Source organism: Salmo salar, chromosome 17 (assembly GCF_965601325.2).
Source record: "Salmo salar chromosome 17, fSalSal1, whole genome shotgun sequence".
Classification (NCBI taxonomy): Eukaryota; Metazoa; Chordata; class Actinopteri; order Salmoniformes; family Salmonidae; genus Salmo; species Salmo salar.
Window position 1 is genome coordinate 77,192,896 of NC_138307.1, and position 15,831 is coordinate 77,208,726.

At 44.3% G+C, this 15,831-nt stretch overlaps 1 protein-coding gene across 8 annotated transcripts in view; it reads right to left on the bottom strand.

The window, feature by feature from the left end:
• Nucleotides 1-15,831, bottom strand: part of LOC106594897 (proline-rich protein 5) — a 73,190-nt gene that overhangs the window by 6,515 nt on the left and 50,844 nt on the right. For all 8 annotated transcript variants that reach the window (XR_014381233.1, XM_082964169.1, XM_082964171.1 and 5 more), the window contains one exon: nt 113-254. Coding sequence is in view for 7 of the 8 variants with exons in the window: in XM_082964169.1 (XP_082820295.1) it covers nt 113-254 (142 nt within the window). In the remaining variant the exon portion in view is untranslated. The remainder of the gene's footprint in view (nt 1-112; nt 255-15,831) is intronic.

Sequence of the window (15,831 nt, forward strand, 5' to 3'; positions counted from 1 at the left end):
TGATGAAATGTAAATCATTTAGCTGTATGAGTATTAGTCTAACTACCCAGTACGCAGGAGGAGTATTGATGAAATGTAAATCATTTAGCTGTATGAGTATTAGTCTAACTACCCAGTACGCAGGAGGAGTATTGCATTGAGGATCCGTCGTTGGAGTAGAGACCGTGGGTTCCCAGGTAGGGAGACACCACCTTCTGAACCAAAGCTTCCAGACGCAGGTAGTCCTCAGTCACTCCTTTAGACTCATGGACACCCTGGAACACACACATCACAGTTAGTCCTCAGTCACTCCTTTAGACTCATGGACACCCTGGAACACACACATCACAGTTAGTCCTCAGTCACTCCTTTAGACTCATGGACACCCTGGAACACACACATCACAGTTAGTCCTCAGTCACTCCTTTAGACTCATGGACACCCTGGAACACACACATCACAGTTAGTCCTCAGTCACTCCTTTAGACTCATGGACACCCTGGAACACACACATCACAGTTAGTCCTCAGTCACTCCTTTAGACTCATGGACAGCCTGGAACACACACATCACAGTTAGTCCTCAGTCACTCCTTTAGACTCATGGACACCCTGGAACACACACATCACAGTTAGTCCTCAGTCACTCCTTTAGACTCATGGACACCCTGGAACACACACATCACAGTTAGTCCTCAGTCACTCCTTTAGACTCATGGACACCCTGGAACACACACATCACAGTTAGTCCTCAGTCACTCCTTTAGACTCATGGACACCCTGGAACACACACATCACAGTTAGTCCTCAGTCACTCCTTTAGACTCATGGACAGCCTGGAACACACACATCACAGTTAGTCCTCAGTCACTCCTTTAGACTCATGGACACCCTGGAACACACACATCACAGTTAGTCCTCAGTCACTCCTTTAGACTCATGGACACCCTGGAACACACACATCACAGTTAGTCCTCAGTCACTCCTTTAGACTCATGGACACCCTGGAACACACACATCACAGTTAGTCCTCAGTCACTCCTTTAGACTCATGGACACCCTGGAACACACACATCACAGTTAGTCCTCAGTCACTCCTTTAGACTCATGGACACCCTGGAACACACACATCACAGTTAGTCCTCAGTCACTCCTTTAGACTCATGGACACCCTGGAACACACACATCACAGTTAGTCCTCAGTCACTCCTTTAGACTCATGGACACCCTGGAACACACACATCACAGTTAGTCCTCAGTCACTCCTTTAGACTCATGGACACCCTGGAACACACACATCACAGTTAGTCCTCAGTCACTCCTTTAGACTCATGGACACCCTGGAACACACACATCACAGTTAGTCCTCAGTCACTCCTTTAGACTCATGGACACCCTGGAACACACACATCACAGTTAGTCCTCAGTCACTCCTTTAGACTCATGGACACCCTGGAACACACAGACACACACAATGAGACTCCCACAGGAAACCACACCTGCTGTACACTCAAAAATCAGTGCTTACCATTTGTCAACCACTTAAAATAAATCTGTCCTCAAACCATAACCATATTTGAGTCTATTGAAATGTCAGTTTCAGAGGAAATACATTGTCCATTAGAGGGCTCTGTGTTTGTTGTGTAGAATAGAACAGAGAGAAAGGGGGCAGGGTAAGAGTATGCGGAAAACACGGAGTAAATACTGAGCTGGAGGAAAGTAACTGAGTAACTATGTCAGAGGAGAGACAGTCACTAACTGTATGTCAGAGGAGAGACAGTAACTAACTGTATATCAGAGGAGAGACAGTAACTAACTGTATATCGGAGGAGAGACAGTCACTAACTGTATATCAGAGGAGAGACAGTCACTAACTGTATATCAGAGGAGAGACAGTCACTAACTGTATATCAGAGGAGAGACAGTAACTAACTGTATATCAGAGGAGAGACAGTCACTAACTGTATGTCAGAGGAGAGACAGTAACTAACTGTATATCAGAGGAGAGACAGTCACTAACTGTATGTCAGAGGAGAGACAGTAACTAACTGTATATCAGAGGAGAGACAGTAACTAACTGTATATCGGAGGAGAGACAGTAACTAACTGTATGTCAGAGGAGAGACAGTAACTAACTGTATATCAGAGGAGAGAGTAACTAACTGTATATCAGAGGAGAGACAGTAACTAACTGTATATCAGAGGAGAGACAGTAACTAACTGTATATCAGAGGAGAGACAGTCACTAACTGTATATCAGAGGAGAGACAGTAACTAACTGTATATCGGAGGAGAGACAGTCACTAACTGTATATCAGAGGAGAGACAGTAACTAACTGTATGTCAGAGGAGAGACAGTAACTAACTGTATATCAGAGGAGAGACAGTCACTAACTGTATATCAGAGGAGAGACAGTAACTAACTGTATGTCAGAGGAGAGACAGTAACTAACTGTATGTCAGAGGAGAGACAGTAACTAACTGTATATCAGAGGAGAGACAGTAACTAACTGTATGTCAGAGGAGAGACAGTAACTAACTGTATATCAGAGGAGAGACAGTAACTAACTGTATGTCAGAGGAGAGACAGTAACTAACTGTATATCAGAGGAGAGACAGTAACTAACTGTATATCGGAGGAGAGACAGTCACTAACTGTATATCAGAGGAGAGACAGTCACTAACTGTATATCAGAGGAGAGACAGTCACTAACTGTATATCAGAGGAGAGACAGTAACTAACTGTATATCAGAGGAGAGACAGTCACTAACTGTATGTCAGAGGAGAGACAGTAACTAACTGTATATCAGAGGAGAGACAGTCACTAACTGTATGTCAGAGGAGAGACAGTAACTAACTGTATATCAGAGGAGAGACAGTAACTAACTGTATATCGGAGGAGAGACAGTAACTAACTGTATGTCAGAGGAGAGACAGTAACTAACTGTATATCAGAGGAGAGAGTAACTAACTGTATATCAGAGGAGAGACAGTAACTAACTGTATATCAGAGGAGAGACAGTAACTAACTGTATATCAGAGGAGAGACAGTCACTAACTGTATATCAGAGGAGAGACAGTAACTAACTGTATATCAGAGGAGAGACAGTCACTAACTGTATATCAGAGGAGAGACAGTAACTAACTGTATATCAGAGGAGAGACAGTAACTAACTGTATATCAGAGGAGAGACAGTAACTAACTGTATATCAGAGGAGAGACAGTAACTAACTGTATATCAGAGGAGAGACAGTAACTAACTGTATATCAGAGGAGAGACAGTAACTAACTGTATATCGGAGGAGAGACAGTAACTGTATATCAGAGGAGAGACAGTAACTAACTATATATCAGAGGAGAGACAGTAACTAACTGTATATCAGAGGAGAGACAGTAACTAACTGTATATCAGAGGAGAGACAGTAACTAACTGTATATCAGAGGAGAGACAGTAACTAACTGTATATCGGAGGAGAGACAGTAACTAACTGTATATCGGAGGAGAGACAGTAACTGTATATCAGAGGAGAGACAGTAACTAACTATATATCAGAGGAGAGACAGTAACTAACTGTATATCAGAGGAGAGACAGTAACTAACTGTATATCAGAGGAGAGACAGTCACTAACTGTATATCGGAGGAGAGACAGTAACTAACTGTATATCAGAGGAGAGACAGTAACTAACTGTATATCAGAGGAGAGACAGTCACTAACTGTATATCAGAGGAGAGACAGTAACTAACTGTATATCAGAGGAGAGACAGTAACTAACTGTATATCAGAGGAGAGACAGTAACTAACTGTATATCAGAGGAGAGACAGTAACTAACTGTATATCAGAGGAGAGACAGTAACTAACTGTATATCAGAGGAGAGACAGTAACTAACTGTATATCAGAGGAGAGACAGTAACTAACTGTATATCAGAGGAGAGACAGTAACTAACTGTATATCGGAGGAGAGACAGTAACTAACTGTATATCAGAGGAGAGACAGTAACTAACTGTATATCAGAGGAGAGACAGTCACTAACTGTATATCAGAGAAGAGACAGTCACTAACTGTATATCAGAGGAGAGACCGTAACTAACTGTATATCAGAGGAGAGACAGTAACTGTATATCAGAGGAGAGACAGTAACTAACTGTATATCAGAGGAGAGACAGTAACTAACTGTATATCAGAGGAGAGACAGTAACTAACTGTATATCAGAGGAGAGACAGTAACTAACTGTATATCAGAGGAGAGACAGTAACTAACTGTATATCAGAGGAGAGACAGTAACTGTATATCAGAGGAGAGACAGTAACTAACTGTATGTCAGAGGAGAGACAGTAACTAACTGTATATCAGAGGAGAGACAGTAACTAACTGTATATCAGAGGAGAGACAGTAACTAACTGTATATCAGAGGAGAGACAGTAACTAACTGTATATCAGAGGAGAGACGGTAACTAACTGTATATCAGAGGAGAGACAGTAACTAACTGTATATCAGAGGAGAGACAGTAACTAACTGTATATCAGAGGAGAGACAGTCACTAACTGTATATCAGAGGAGAGACAGTCACTAACTGTATATCAGAGGAGAGACAGTAACTAACTGTATATCAGAGGAGAGACAGTAACTAACTGTATATCAGAGGAGAGACAGTAACTAACTGTATATCGGAGGAGAGACAGTAACTAACTGTATATCGGAGGAGAGACAGTAACTAACTGTATATCGGAGGAGAGACAGTAACTAACTGTATATCAGAGGAGAGACAGTAACTAACTGTATATCAGAGGAGAGACAGTAACTGTATATCAGAGGAGAGACAGTAACTAACTGTATATCAGAGGAGAGACAGTAACTAACTGTATATCAGAGGAGAGACAGTAACTGTATATCAGAGGAGAGACAGTAACTAACTGTATATCAGAGGAGAGACAGTAACTAACTGTATATCAGAGGAGAGACAGTAACTAACTGTATATCAGAGGAGAGACAGTAACTAACTGTATATCAGAGGAGAGACAGTAACTAACTGTATATCAGAGGAGAGACAGTAACTAACTGTATATCAGAGGAGAGACAGTAACTAACTGTATATCAGAGGAGAGACAGTAACTAACTGTATATCAGAGGAGAGACAGTAACTAACTGTATGTCAGAGGAGAGACAGTAACTAACTGTATATCAGAGGAGAGACAGTAACTAACTGTATATCAGAGGAGAGACAGTAACTGTATATCAGAGGAGAGACAGTAACTAACTGTATATCAGAGGAGAGACAGTAACTAACTGTATATCAGAGGAGAGACAGTAACTGTCCCACCCTGTACCAACCATTGACAGTAAAATAATACGTCCACACCATGGAAAATCCCAGACTGAGTGTTTGCTAATGACACTAAATACCTATTATGGGGAGATCTGGAACTAGTTTGCTTGTTTGGGACTTCATTTAACCAAATCCTTTCCAGAACAACTTCTTTACCAGAACTATTTTGTTATGAAACCTGAAAAGGAACAAAACATTGGTGAAGGGAGACTGTCTTCCGATAATACATTGACTCAGTCAACCACAACACAAAACATCTAGCTAACCAGAGTTTGACAACCACCACATCAATGCATTGACTGGAGTAATGACATCAATGCAAAACAACTAAATTGGAGAGAAATTGTTCACAGATGAAATCTCTTACAACACAACAATGACCAATGAGAGAGAGAGAGAGAGGAGAGAGAGAGAGAGAGAGAGAGAGAGAGAGAGAGAGAGAGAGAGAGAGAGAGAGAGAGAGAGAGAGAGAGAGAGAGAGAGATCCATTGCCGATGGGGTATGGGAACAAAACTTCAACAAAACGTACATTCTTCCCTTGTCAAAACAAACTGATCCTTTGTCTGTGCCCCTTCTGGACGCTTTAATCAGTAGCAGATGTGGCCTAGTCAGCAATACAGGCCACTTAGATGGAACGGTCTCTCCAGTTTAAGGTCTACTCTGTAGTGTCACCCAAGCTGTACCACAGAGTAATGAGAAAGAGAGAGAGAGGAGAGAGAGACAGACAGAGAGAGACACACAGAGAGAGAGAAAGAGAGAAAGAGAGAGACAGAGACGGACAGAGAGAGAGACAGAGCGAGAAAGAGAGAGACAAAGAGACAGGGAGAAAGAGAGAGAAAGAGAGAGAGAGACAAAGAGAGAGAGAGAGAGAGAGAGAGAGAGAGAGAGACAGGGAGAAAGAGAAAGAGAGAGAGAGAGAGAGAGAGACAGGGAGAAAGAGAGAGACAGAGAGAGAGAGAGACAGGGAGAAAGAGAGAGAGAGAGAGAGAGAGAGAGAGAGAGAGAGAGAGAGAGAGAGAGAGAGAGAGAGAGAGAGAGACAGGGAGAAAGAGAGAGAAAGAGAGAGAGAGACAGGGAGAAAGAGAGAGAGATAAAAGGAAAGAGGATGATCCTGATTTTTACTCCCTTTGAGAAGAGACAGTAGAAAGAGAAATTCATGTAATTGAGGGTGATACTGAGTAAGACTCCCATCTTGTCCCTTAGTCTGAATTCTAGAGCTGTGACGATATCAGTATCAATATATTTAGTCTGAATTCTAGAGCTGTGACGATATCAGTTTCAATATATTTAGTCTGAATTCTAGAGCTGTGACGATATCAGTATCAATATATTTAGTCTGAATTCTAGAGCTGTGACGATATCAGTATCAATATATTTTGTCTGAATTCTAGAGCTGTGACGATATCAGTTTCAATATATTTAGTCTGAATTCTAGAGCTGTGACGATATCAGTATCAATATATTTAGTCTGAATTGTAGAGCTGTGATGATATCAGTTTCAATATATTTAGTCTGAATTCTAGAGCTGTGACGATATCAGTATCAATATATTTAGTCTGAATTCTAGAGCTGTGACGATATCAGTATCAATATATTTAGTCTGAATTCTAGAGCTGTGACGATATCAGTATCAATATATTTAGTCTGAATTCTAGAGCTGTGACGATATCAGTATCAATATATTTAGTCTGAATTCTAGAGCTGTGACGATATCAGTTTCAATATATTTAGTCTGAATTCTAGAGCTGTGACGATATCAGTATCAATACATTTAGTCTGAATTCTAGAGCTGTGACGATATCAGTATCAATATATTTAGTCTGAATTCTAGAGCTGTGACGATATCAGTATCAATATATTTCGTCTGAATTCTAGAGCTGTGACGATATCAGTATCAATATATTTAGTCTGAATTCTAGAGCTGTGACGATATCAGTATCAATATATTTAGTCTGAATTCTAGAGCTGTGACGATATCAGTATCAATATATTTCGTCTGAATTCTAGAGTGTGTGTGTGTGTGTGTGTTAGTGTGTGTGTTAGTGTGTGTGTTAGTGTTAAATTCCGGATACATACTGTGGGAAAAAGCACTAGGTCTTTCCAGTCTGTTCTGCTGGTACTTCTCCCACCCTGAAACACATGTGCTTAAGACTACAGAAGAGACACACATCACCTTTAGGGAAATGTCATTTTCTAGTTCAATATGGCCTTGCCCAGCCCACCATCGCCAAGGTCTAACCCAGCATTAACAAGGTCTAACCCAGCATTACAGAGGTCTAACCCAGCATTACCAAGGTCTAACTCAGCATTACCAAGGTCTAACCCAGCATTACCAAGGTCTAACCCAGCATTACCAAGGTCTAACCCAGCATTACCAAGGTCTAACCCAGCATTACCAAGGTCTAACCCAGCATTACCAAGGTCTAACCCAGCATTACCGAGGTCTAACCCAGCATTACCAAGGTCTAACCCAGCATTACCAAGGTCTAACCCAGCATTACCAAGGTCTAACCCAGCATTAACAAGGTCTAACCCAGCATTACAGAGGTCTAACCCAGCATTACAGAGGTCTAACCCAGCATTACAGAGGTCTAACCCAGCATTACAGAGGTCTAACCCAGCATTACCAAGGTCTAACCCAGCATTACCAAGGTCTAACCCAGCATTACCAAGGTCTAACCCAGCATTAACAAGGTCTAACCCAGCATTACCAAGGTCTAACCCAGCATTAACAAGGTCTAACCCAGCATTACCAAGGTCTAACCCAGCATTACCAAGGTCTAACCCAGCATTACCAAGGTCTAACCCAGCATTAACAAGGTCTAACCCAGCATTACCGAGGTCTAACCCAGCATTACCAAGGTCTAACCCAGCATTAACAAGGTCTATCCATGCATGGCTGACTGTCTCTTTAGGGAAGGGGAGAGTGATGTAAGCAAGGGTATAATTTCCCTCACCCCTCCTCACCCCGGGACTTCAAACAAGAATGTGTGTTTCCTTCCATTAGCTTGCTGGAACAGTGTGTTCCAATAGGAATGCTAATGAGGCTAGCTATGCTAACAGACAGGCCCTGGCTGAAGGAGAGGCAGAGTGTTCTACAGAGCAGTTAATAAAGAATGTGTTTCCTTCCATTAGCTTGCTGGAACCGTGTGTTCCAATAGGAATGCTAATGGGGCTAGCTATGCTAACAGACAGGCCCTGGCTGAAGGAGAGGCAGAGTGTTGTACAGAGCAGTTAATAAAGAATGTGTGATTCCTTCCATTAGCTTGCTGGAACAGTGTGTTCCAATAGGAATGCTAATGGGGCTAGCTATGCTAACAGACAGGCCCTGGCTGAAGGAGAGGCAGAGTGTTGTACAGAGCAGTTAATAAAGCAGAGAGGGGAGAAAGAGGAGGAGAAGTCTGTCACCTTTACTGGTCTTTGTTCTGCCTTTAGTGTGATGCTACATACTTCTAGGTATTGATACGGATACTGATATTGGTACTGATACTGGTTCTGATACTGGTACTGCTCTGATACTGATACTGGTACTGTTCTGATACTGGTACGGCTCTGATACTGGTTCTGATACTGGTACTGGTTCTGATATTGATACTAGTTCTGATACTGATATTAATACTGGTTCTGATACTGGTACTGGTTCTGATATTGATACTAATACTAGTTCTGATACTGGTACTAATACTAGCCCTGATACTGGTTCTGATATTGATACTGATACTAGTTCTGATACTGGTACTGATACTGGTTCTGATATTGATACTGATACCAGTTCTGATACTGGTACTAATACTGGTTCTTATACTGGTACTGGTTCTGATATTGATACTAGTTCTGATACTGGTACTAATACTAGTCCTGATACTGGTTCTGATATTGATACTGATACTAGTTCTGATACTGGTACTGATACTGGTTCTGATACTGGTACTGGTTCTGATATTGATACTGATACCAGTTCTGATACTGGTACTAATACTGGTTCTTATACTGGTACTGGTTCTGATATTGAAACTGATACTAGTCCTGATACTGGTTCTGATATTGATACTGACACTAGTTCTGATACTGGTACTGATACTGGTTCTGATACGGGTACTGGTTCTGATATTGATACTGATACCAGTTCTGATGCTGGTACTAATACTGGTTCTGATACTGGTACTGGTTCTGATATTGATACTGGTACTGTTCTGATACTGGTACTAATGCTGGTTCTGATACTGGTACTGGTTCTGATATTGATACTGATACTGGTTCTGATACTGGTACTGGTTCTGATACTGGTTCTGATACTGGTACTGGTTCTGATATTGATACTGATACCAGTTCTGATACTGGTACTAATACTGGTTCTGATACTGGTACTGGTTCTGATATTGATACTGGTACTGTTCTGATACTGGTACTAATGCTGGTTCTGATACTGGTACTGGTTCTGATATTGATACTGGTACTGTTCTGATACTGGTACTAATACTGGTTCTGATACTGGTACTGGTTCTGATATTGATACTGGTACTGTTCTGATACTGGTACTAATACTGGTTCTGATACTGGTACTGGTTCTGATATTGATACTGGTACTGTTCTGATACTGGTACTAATACTGGTTCTGATACTGGTACTGGTTCTGATATTGATACTAGTTCTGATACTGGTTCTGATACTGGTACTGGTTCGTGTACTGGTTCTGGTTCTGCCTAGAGCCACTCCTCTTTCTTTTCTCTCTCTCTCTCTTAGTCCTGTTCTCTCCTCTCCTGGTCCTGTTCTCTGTTCTCTTGGTCCTGTTCTCTCCTCTCTCCTGGTCCTGTTCCCTGTTCTCTCCTGGTCCTGTTCTCTCCTCTCCTGGTCCTGTTCTCGTCCTCTCCTGGTCCTGTTCTCTGTTCTCTCCTGGTCCTGTTCTCTCCTGGTCCTGTTCTCTCCTGGTCCTGTTCTCTCCTCTCCTGGTCCTGTTCTCTCCTCTCCTGGTCCTGTTCTCTGTTCTCTCCTGGTCCTGTTCCCTGTTCTCTCCTGGTCCTGTTCTCTCCTCTCCTGGTCCTGTTCTCTGTTCTCTCCTGGTCCTGTTCTCTGTCCTGTCTCTCCTCTCTGGTCCTGTTCTCTCCTCTCCTGGTCCTGTTCTCTGTTCTCTCCTGGTCCTGTTCTCTGGTCCTGTTCTCTCCTCTCCTGGTCCTGTTCTCTCCTCTCCTGGTCCTGTTCTCTCCTCTCTCCTGGTCCTGTTCTCTGGTCCTGTTCTCTCCTCTCCTGGTCCTGTTCTCTCCTCTCCTGGTCCTGTTCTCTGTTCTCTCCTGGTCCTGTTCCTGTTCTCTCCTGGTCCTGTTCTCTCCTCTCCTGGTCCTGTTCTCTCCTCTCCTGGTCCTGTTCTCTGTTCTCTCCTGGTCCTGTTCTCTGGGTCCTGTTCTCTCCTCTCCTGGTCGTGTTCTCTCCTCTCCTGGTCCTGTTCTCTCCTCTCTTGGTCCTGTTCTCTCCTCTCTCCTGGTCCTGTTCCCTGTTCTCTCCTGGTCCTGTTCTCTCCTCTCCTGGTCCTGTTCTCTGTTCTCTTGGTCCTGTTCTCTCTCTCTCTCTCTTAGTCCTGTTCTCTCCTCTCTCTTAGTCCTGTTCTCTCCTCTCTCTTAGTCCTGTTCTCTCCTCTCTCTTAGTCCTGTTCTCTCCTCTCTCTTAGTCCTGTTCTCTCCTCTCCTGGTCCTGTTCTCTGTTCTCTTGGTCCTGTTCTCTCCTCTCTCTTGGTCCTGTTCTCTGTTCTCGCCTCTCTTTCTATTTCTGCCGCAAATGAGGGAGTCTTTCTATCCATCCCCGTGTTCTCCATCAAACCTCTGTCTCCTAGCATAGGTTATTTGTATCCATCACCCTCACTTCCTGTCTCTCTCTTTGTCCATCCCTCAGTCTCTATCTCACTTCCTGTCTCTCTCTCTGTCAATCTCTCAGTTTCTTTATCCATCTTACTCCCTGTCTCTCTCCGTCCATCCCTCAGTCTCTTTATCTATCTCACTCCCTGTCTCTCTCTCTGTCCATCCCTCAGTCTCTTTATCTATCTCACTTCCTGTCTCTCTCTCTGTCCATCCCTCAGTCTCTTTATCTATCTCACTCCCTGTCTCTCTCTCCGTCCATCCCTGTCTCTTTATCTATCTCACTCCCTGTCTCTCTCTCTGTCCATCCCTCAGTCTCTTTATCTATCTCACTCCCTGTCTCTCTCTCTGTCCATCTCTCAGTTTCTTTATCCATCTTACTCCCTGTCTCTCTCTCTGTCCATCCCTCAGTCTCTTTATCTATCTCACTCCCTGTCTCTCTCTCTCTGTCCATCCCTCAGTCTCTTTATCAATCTCTCTGGTTTCTCTCTCTACTCTACTATCTCTCCTGTGTGCTCCAGTTTGTCCCTGGCTCCTGGCAGAGGAGACAGCAGATCTGGGTCACCCAGTCACTCTAATGATGTCAGTGGAGAACTGTGCAGAGAAGTCACAGACACAGACGCATGCATACACACATACACACACACACTGAGGTGGGGGTCGACAGCGGTCATGGGAAGAAGGCTCCATTCTGATTTCACTCTGAGACAGTTTCCTGTCAGATCGCTCTCCTGCTCACTATATCACAGTCTCTCTGGTCTGGCATCCTGCTAATCACTGAGAAAAAATATGATCTTGTCTGGCATCATGCTAACCACTGAGAACAGAGATGATCCAGATAACTGCACATAACTCAGCCCAATATGACAGATGTCTTACTTTGTATGCAGTTACTATTTTATAGTGATGTTGATGTGGAATCATAGAAGATAACCTGAAGCATGGAAAGAAGAAGAAGTCCCACGTCTCTGCCAGGGAATCCAGTAGCTTCTGACCTGGGGTCAACCAGGAAGTCAAAACAACCAGTAGCTTCTGACCTGGGGTCAACCAGGAAGTCAAAACAACCAGTAGCTTCTGACCCGGTGGCAACCAGGAAGTCAAAACAACCAGTAGCTTCTGACCCGGTGGCAACCAGGAAGTCAAAACAACCAATAGCTTCTGACCAGGAGGCAACCAGGAAGTCAAAACAACCAGTAGCTTCTGACCCGGTGGCAACCAGGAAGTCAAAACAACCAATAGCTTCTGACCAGGAGGCAACCAGGAAGTCAAAACAACCAGTAGCTTCTGACCTAGGGGCAACCAGGAAGTGAAAACAACCAGTAGCTTCTGACCTGGGGGCAACCAGGAAGTCAAAACAACCAATAGCTTCTGACCAGGAGGCAACCAGGAAGTCAAAACAACCAGTAGCTTCTGACCCGGTGACAACCAGGAAGTCAAAACAACCAATAGCTTCTGACCAGGAGGCAACCAGGAAGTCAAAACAACCAGTAGCTTCTGACCTGGGGGCAACCAGAAGTAAAAACTAACAGTAGCTTCTGACCTAGGGGCAACCATGAAGTCAAAACAACCAGTAGCTTCTGACCTGGGGGCAACCAGGAAGTCAAAACAACCAGTAGCTTCTGACCTGGGGGCAACCAGGAAGTCAAAACAACCAGTAGCTTCTGACCTGGGGGCAACCAGGAAGTCAGAACAACCAGTAGCTTCTGACCTGGGGACAACCAGGAAGTCAGAACAACCAGTAGCTTCTGACCCGGTGGCAACCAGGAAGTCAAAACAACCAATAGCTTCTGACCAGGAGGCAACCAGGAAGTCAAAACAACCAGTAGCTTCTGACCCGGTGGCAACCAGGAAGTCAAAACAACCAATAGCTTCTGACCAGGAGGCAACCAGGAAGTCAAAACAACCAGTAGCTTCTGACCTGGGGGCAACCAGGAAGTCAAAACAACCAATAGCTTCTGACCAGGAGGCAACCAGGAAGTCAAAACAACCAGTAGCTTCTGACCTGGGGGCAACCAGGAAGTCAAAACAACCAATAGCTTCTGACCAGGAGGCAACCAGGAAGTCAAAACAACCAGTAGCTTCTGACCCGGTGACAACCAGGAAGTCAAAACAACCAATAGCTTCTGACCAGGAGGCAACCAGGAAGTCAAAACAACCAGTAGCTTCTGACCTGGGGGCAACCAGGAAGTCAGAACAACCAGTAGCTTCTGACCTAGGGGCAACCAAGAAGTCAAAACAACCAATAGCTTCTGACCTGGGGGCAACCAGGAAGTCAAAACAACCAGTAGCTTCTGACCTGGGGACAACCAGGAAGTCAAAACAACCAATAGCTTCTGACCTGGGGACAACCAGGAAGTCAATTCAACCAATCCTTAAAAACGTCTACAGCTGCACCACAGAAAGCATCTTGACTGGCTGCATCACTGCTTGGTATGGCAACTGCTTGACATCCGACCGCAAGGCTCTACAGAGGGTAGTGCTCTACAGAGGGTAGTGCTCTACAGAGGGCAAGGCTCTACAGAGGGCAAGGCTCTACAGAGGGGTAGTGCTCTACAGAGGGCAAGGCTCTACAGAGGGTAAGGCTCTACAGAGGGTAGTGCTCTACAGAGGGTAGTGCTCTACAGAGGGTAGTGCTCTACAGAGGGCAAGGCTCTACAGAGGGTAAGACTCTACAGAGGGTAGTGCTCTACAGAGGGCAAGGCTCTACAGAGGGCAAGGCTCTACAGAGGGTAGTGCTCTACAGAGGGCAAGGCTCTACAGAGGGCAAGGCTCTACAGAGGGTAGTGCTCTACAGAGGGTAGTGCTCTACAGAGGGGTAGTGCTCTACAAAGGGCAAGGCTCTACAGAGGGTAGTGCTCTACAGAGGGTAGTGCTCTACAGAGGGTAGTGCTCTACAGAGGGCAAGGCTCTACAGAGGGTAGTGCTCTACAGAGGGTAGTGCTCTACAGAGGGGTAGTGCTCTACAAAGGGCAAGGCTCTACAGAGGGTACTGCTCTACAGAGGGTAGTGCTCTACAGAGGGTAGTGCTCTACAGAGGGTAAGGCTCTACAGAGGGTAGTGCTCTACAGAGGGTAGTGCTCTACAGAGGGTAAGGCTCTACAGAGGGTAGTGCTCTACAGAGGGAAAGGCTCTACAGAGGGTAGTGCTCTACAGAGGGAAAGGCTCTACAGAGGGTAGTGCTCTACAGAGGGAAAGGCTCTACAGAGGGTAGTGCTCTACAGAGGGTAGTGCTCTACAGAGGGTAGTGCTCTACAGAGGGTAGTGCTCTACAGAGGGGTAAGGCTCTACAGAGGGCTAAGGCTCTACAGAGGGTAAGGCTCTACAGAGGGTAAGGCTCTACAGAGGGTAATGCATACAGCTCAGTACATCACTGAGGCTGAGCTCCCTGTCATCCAGGACCTCGATACCAGGCCGTGTCAGAGGAAGATCCAAAAAATTGTCAAAGACTCCAGCCACCCAAGTCATAAACTTTTCGCTCTGCTACCGCACTGAAAGTGGTACCAATGAACCAAGTCTGGAACCAAGTCTAGAACCAAGTCTAGAACCAACAGGACCCTGAACAGCTTCTACCCCCAAGCCATAAGACTGATAAATAATTAACCAAATAGCTAACCAGAATATCTGCATTGACCCTTTTTGCACTATTCAATTCAATTCAATAGACTTTATTGACATGAAAAGTTAAATTACTTACATTGTCAAAGTATACATATAACAGAAATGGTGGGACCAACAGCAATAATAATAGTAGTGGACATGGGATTACCATTAACAGCAACAATATTAATGAGAATAACAATACATTAAATCAATAGTAGTAGACCAGTCTCAACCTGACTGAGAAGACACATGACATGGTGTACGAAAGCCAAAACAAAACTGAATATTATTGACATTACATTGCACTTTTCACTGGCTGCCCTCAGGTTGTGGCAGGAGGACACATATTTGGCTGTCCCTCAGGTTGTGGCAGGAGGACAGATATTTGGCTGTCCCTCAGGTTGTGGCAGGAGGACACATATTTGGCTGTCCCTCAGGTTGTGACAGGAGGACACATATTTGGCTGTCCCTCAGGTTGTGGCAGGAGGACACATATTTGGCTGTCCCTCAGGTTGTGGCAGGAGGACACATATTTGGCTGACAAAACTGCACATATTGGGTTTTCACCCAATAAATATTTTATAGTTAAATATATTTTATAGTTTCAAATTCTTTGTACTGAATGATAATTTTGGGAAAGCACTATTCTCTTAGGTCTGCGTATTTGCCACGGTGTAATAGGAAATGCAGTTCTGTCTCTACCTCTCCCCTGGAACAGAGTGAGCACAGCCTGTCCTCTCTGGACAGCCAGGTTTGCCTGTGATGACCTGTCTCTATAGCCAGACTGTGCTCACTGAGTCTGTACCTAGTCAGTGTTTTCCTCAGTTTTCTATATGTCACAGTGGTCAGATAGTCTGCCACCAAGTACTGTCTGTAGCATTGAAGTTTACTTGGATGTTTTTGTGGTGTCTTTCCAATAGGTGATGTATTTTTCATTTTGCGTTGTGATGATTTGGTTGGGCCAGATTTTCTGAGTGATGTCCTGAGGCTCTATGGGGTTGGTTTGGGTTAGTGAACTGAGCCTCAGAACCAGCTGGCTGAGGGGACTCTTCTCTTGTTTCATCTCTTGACATT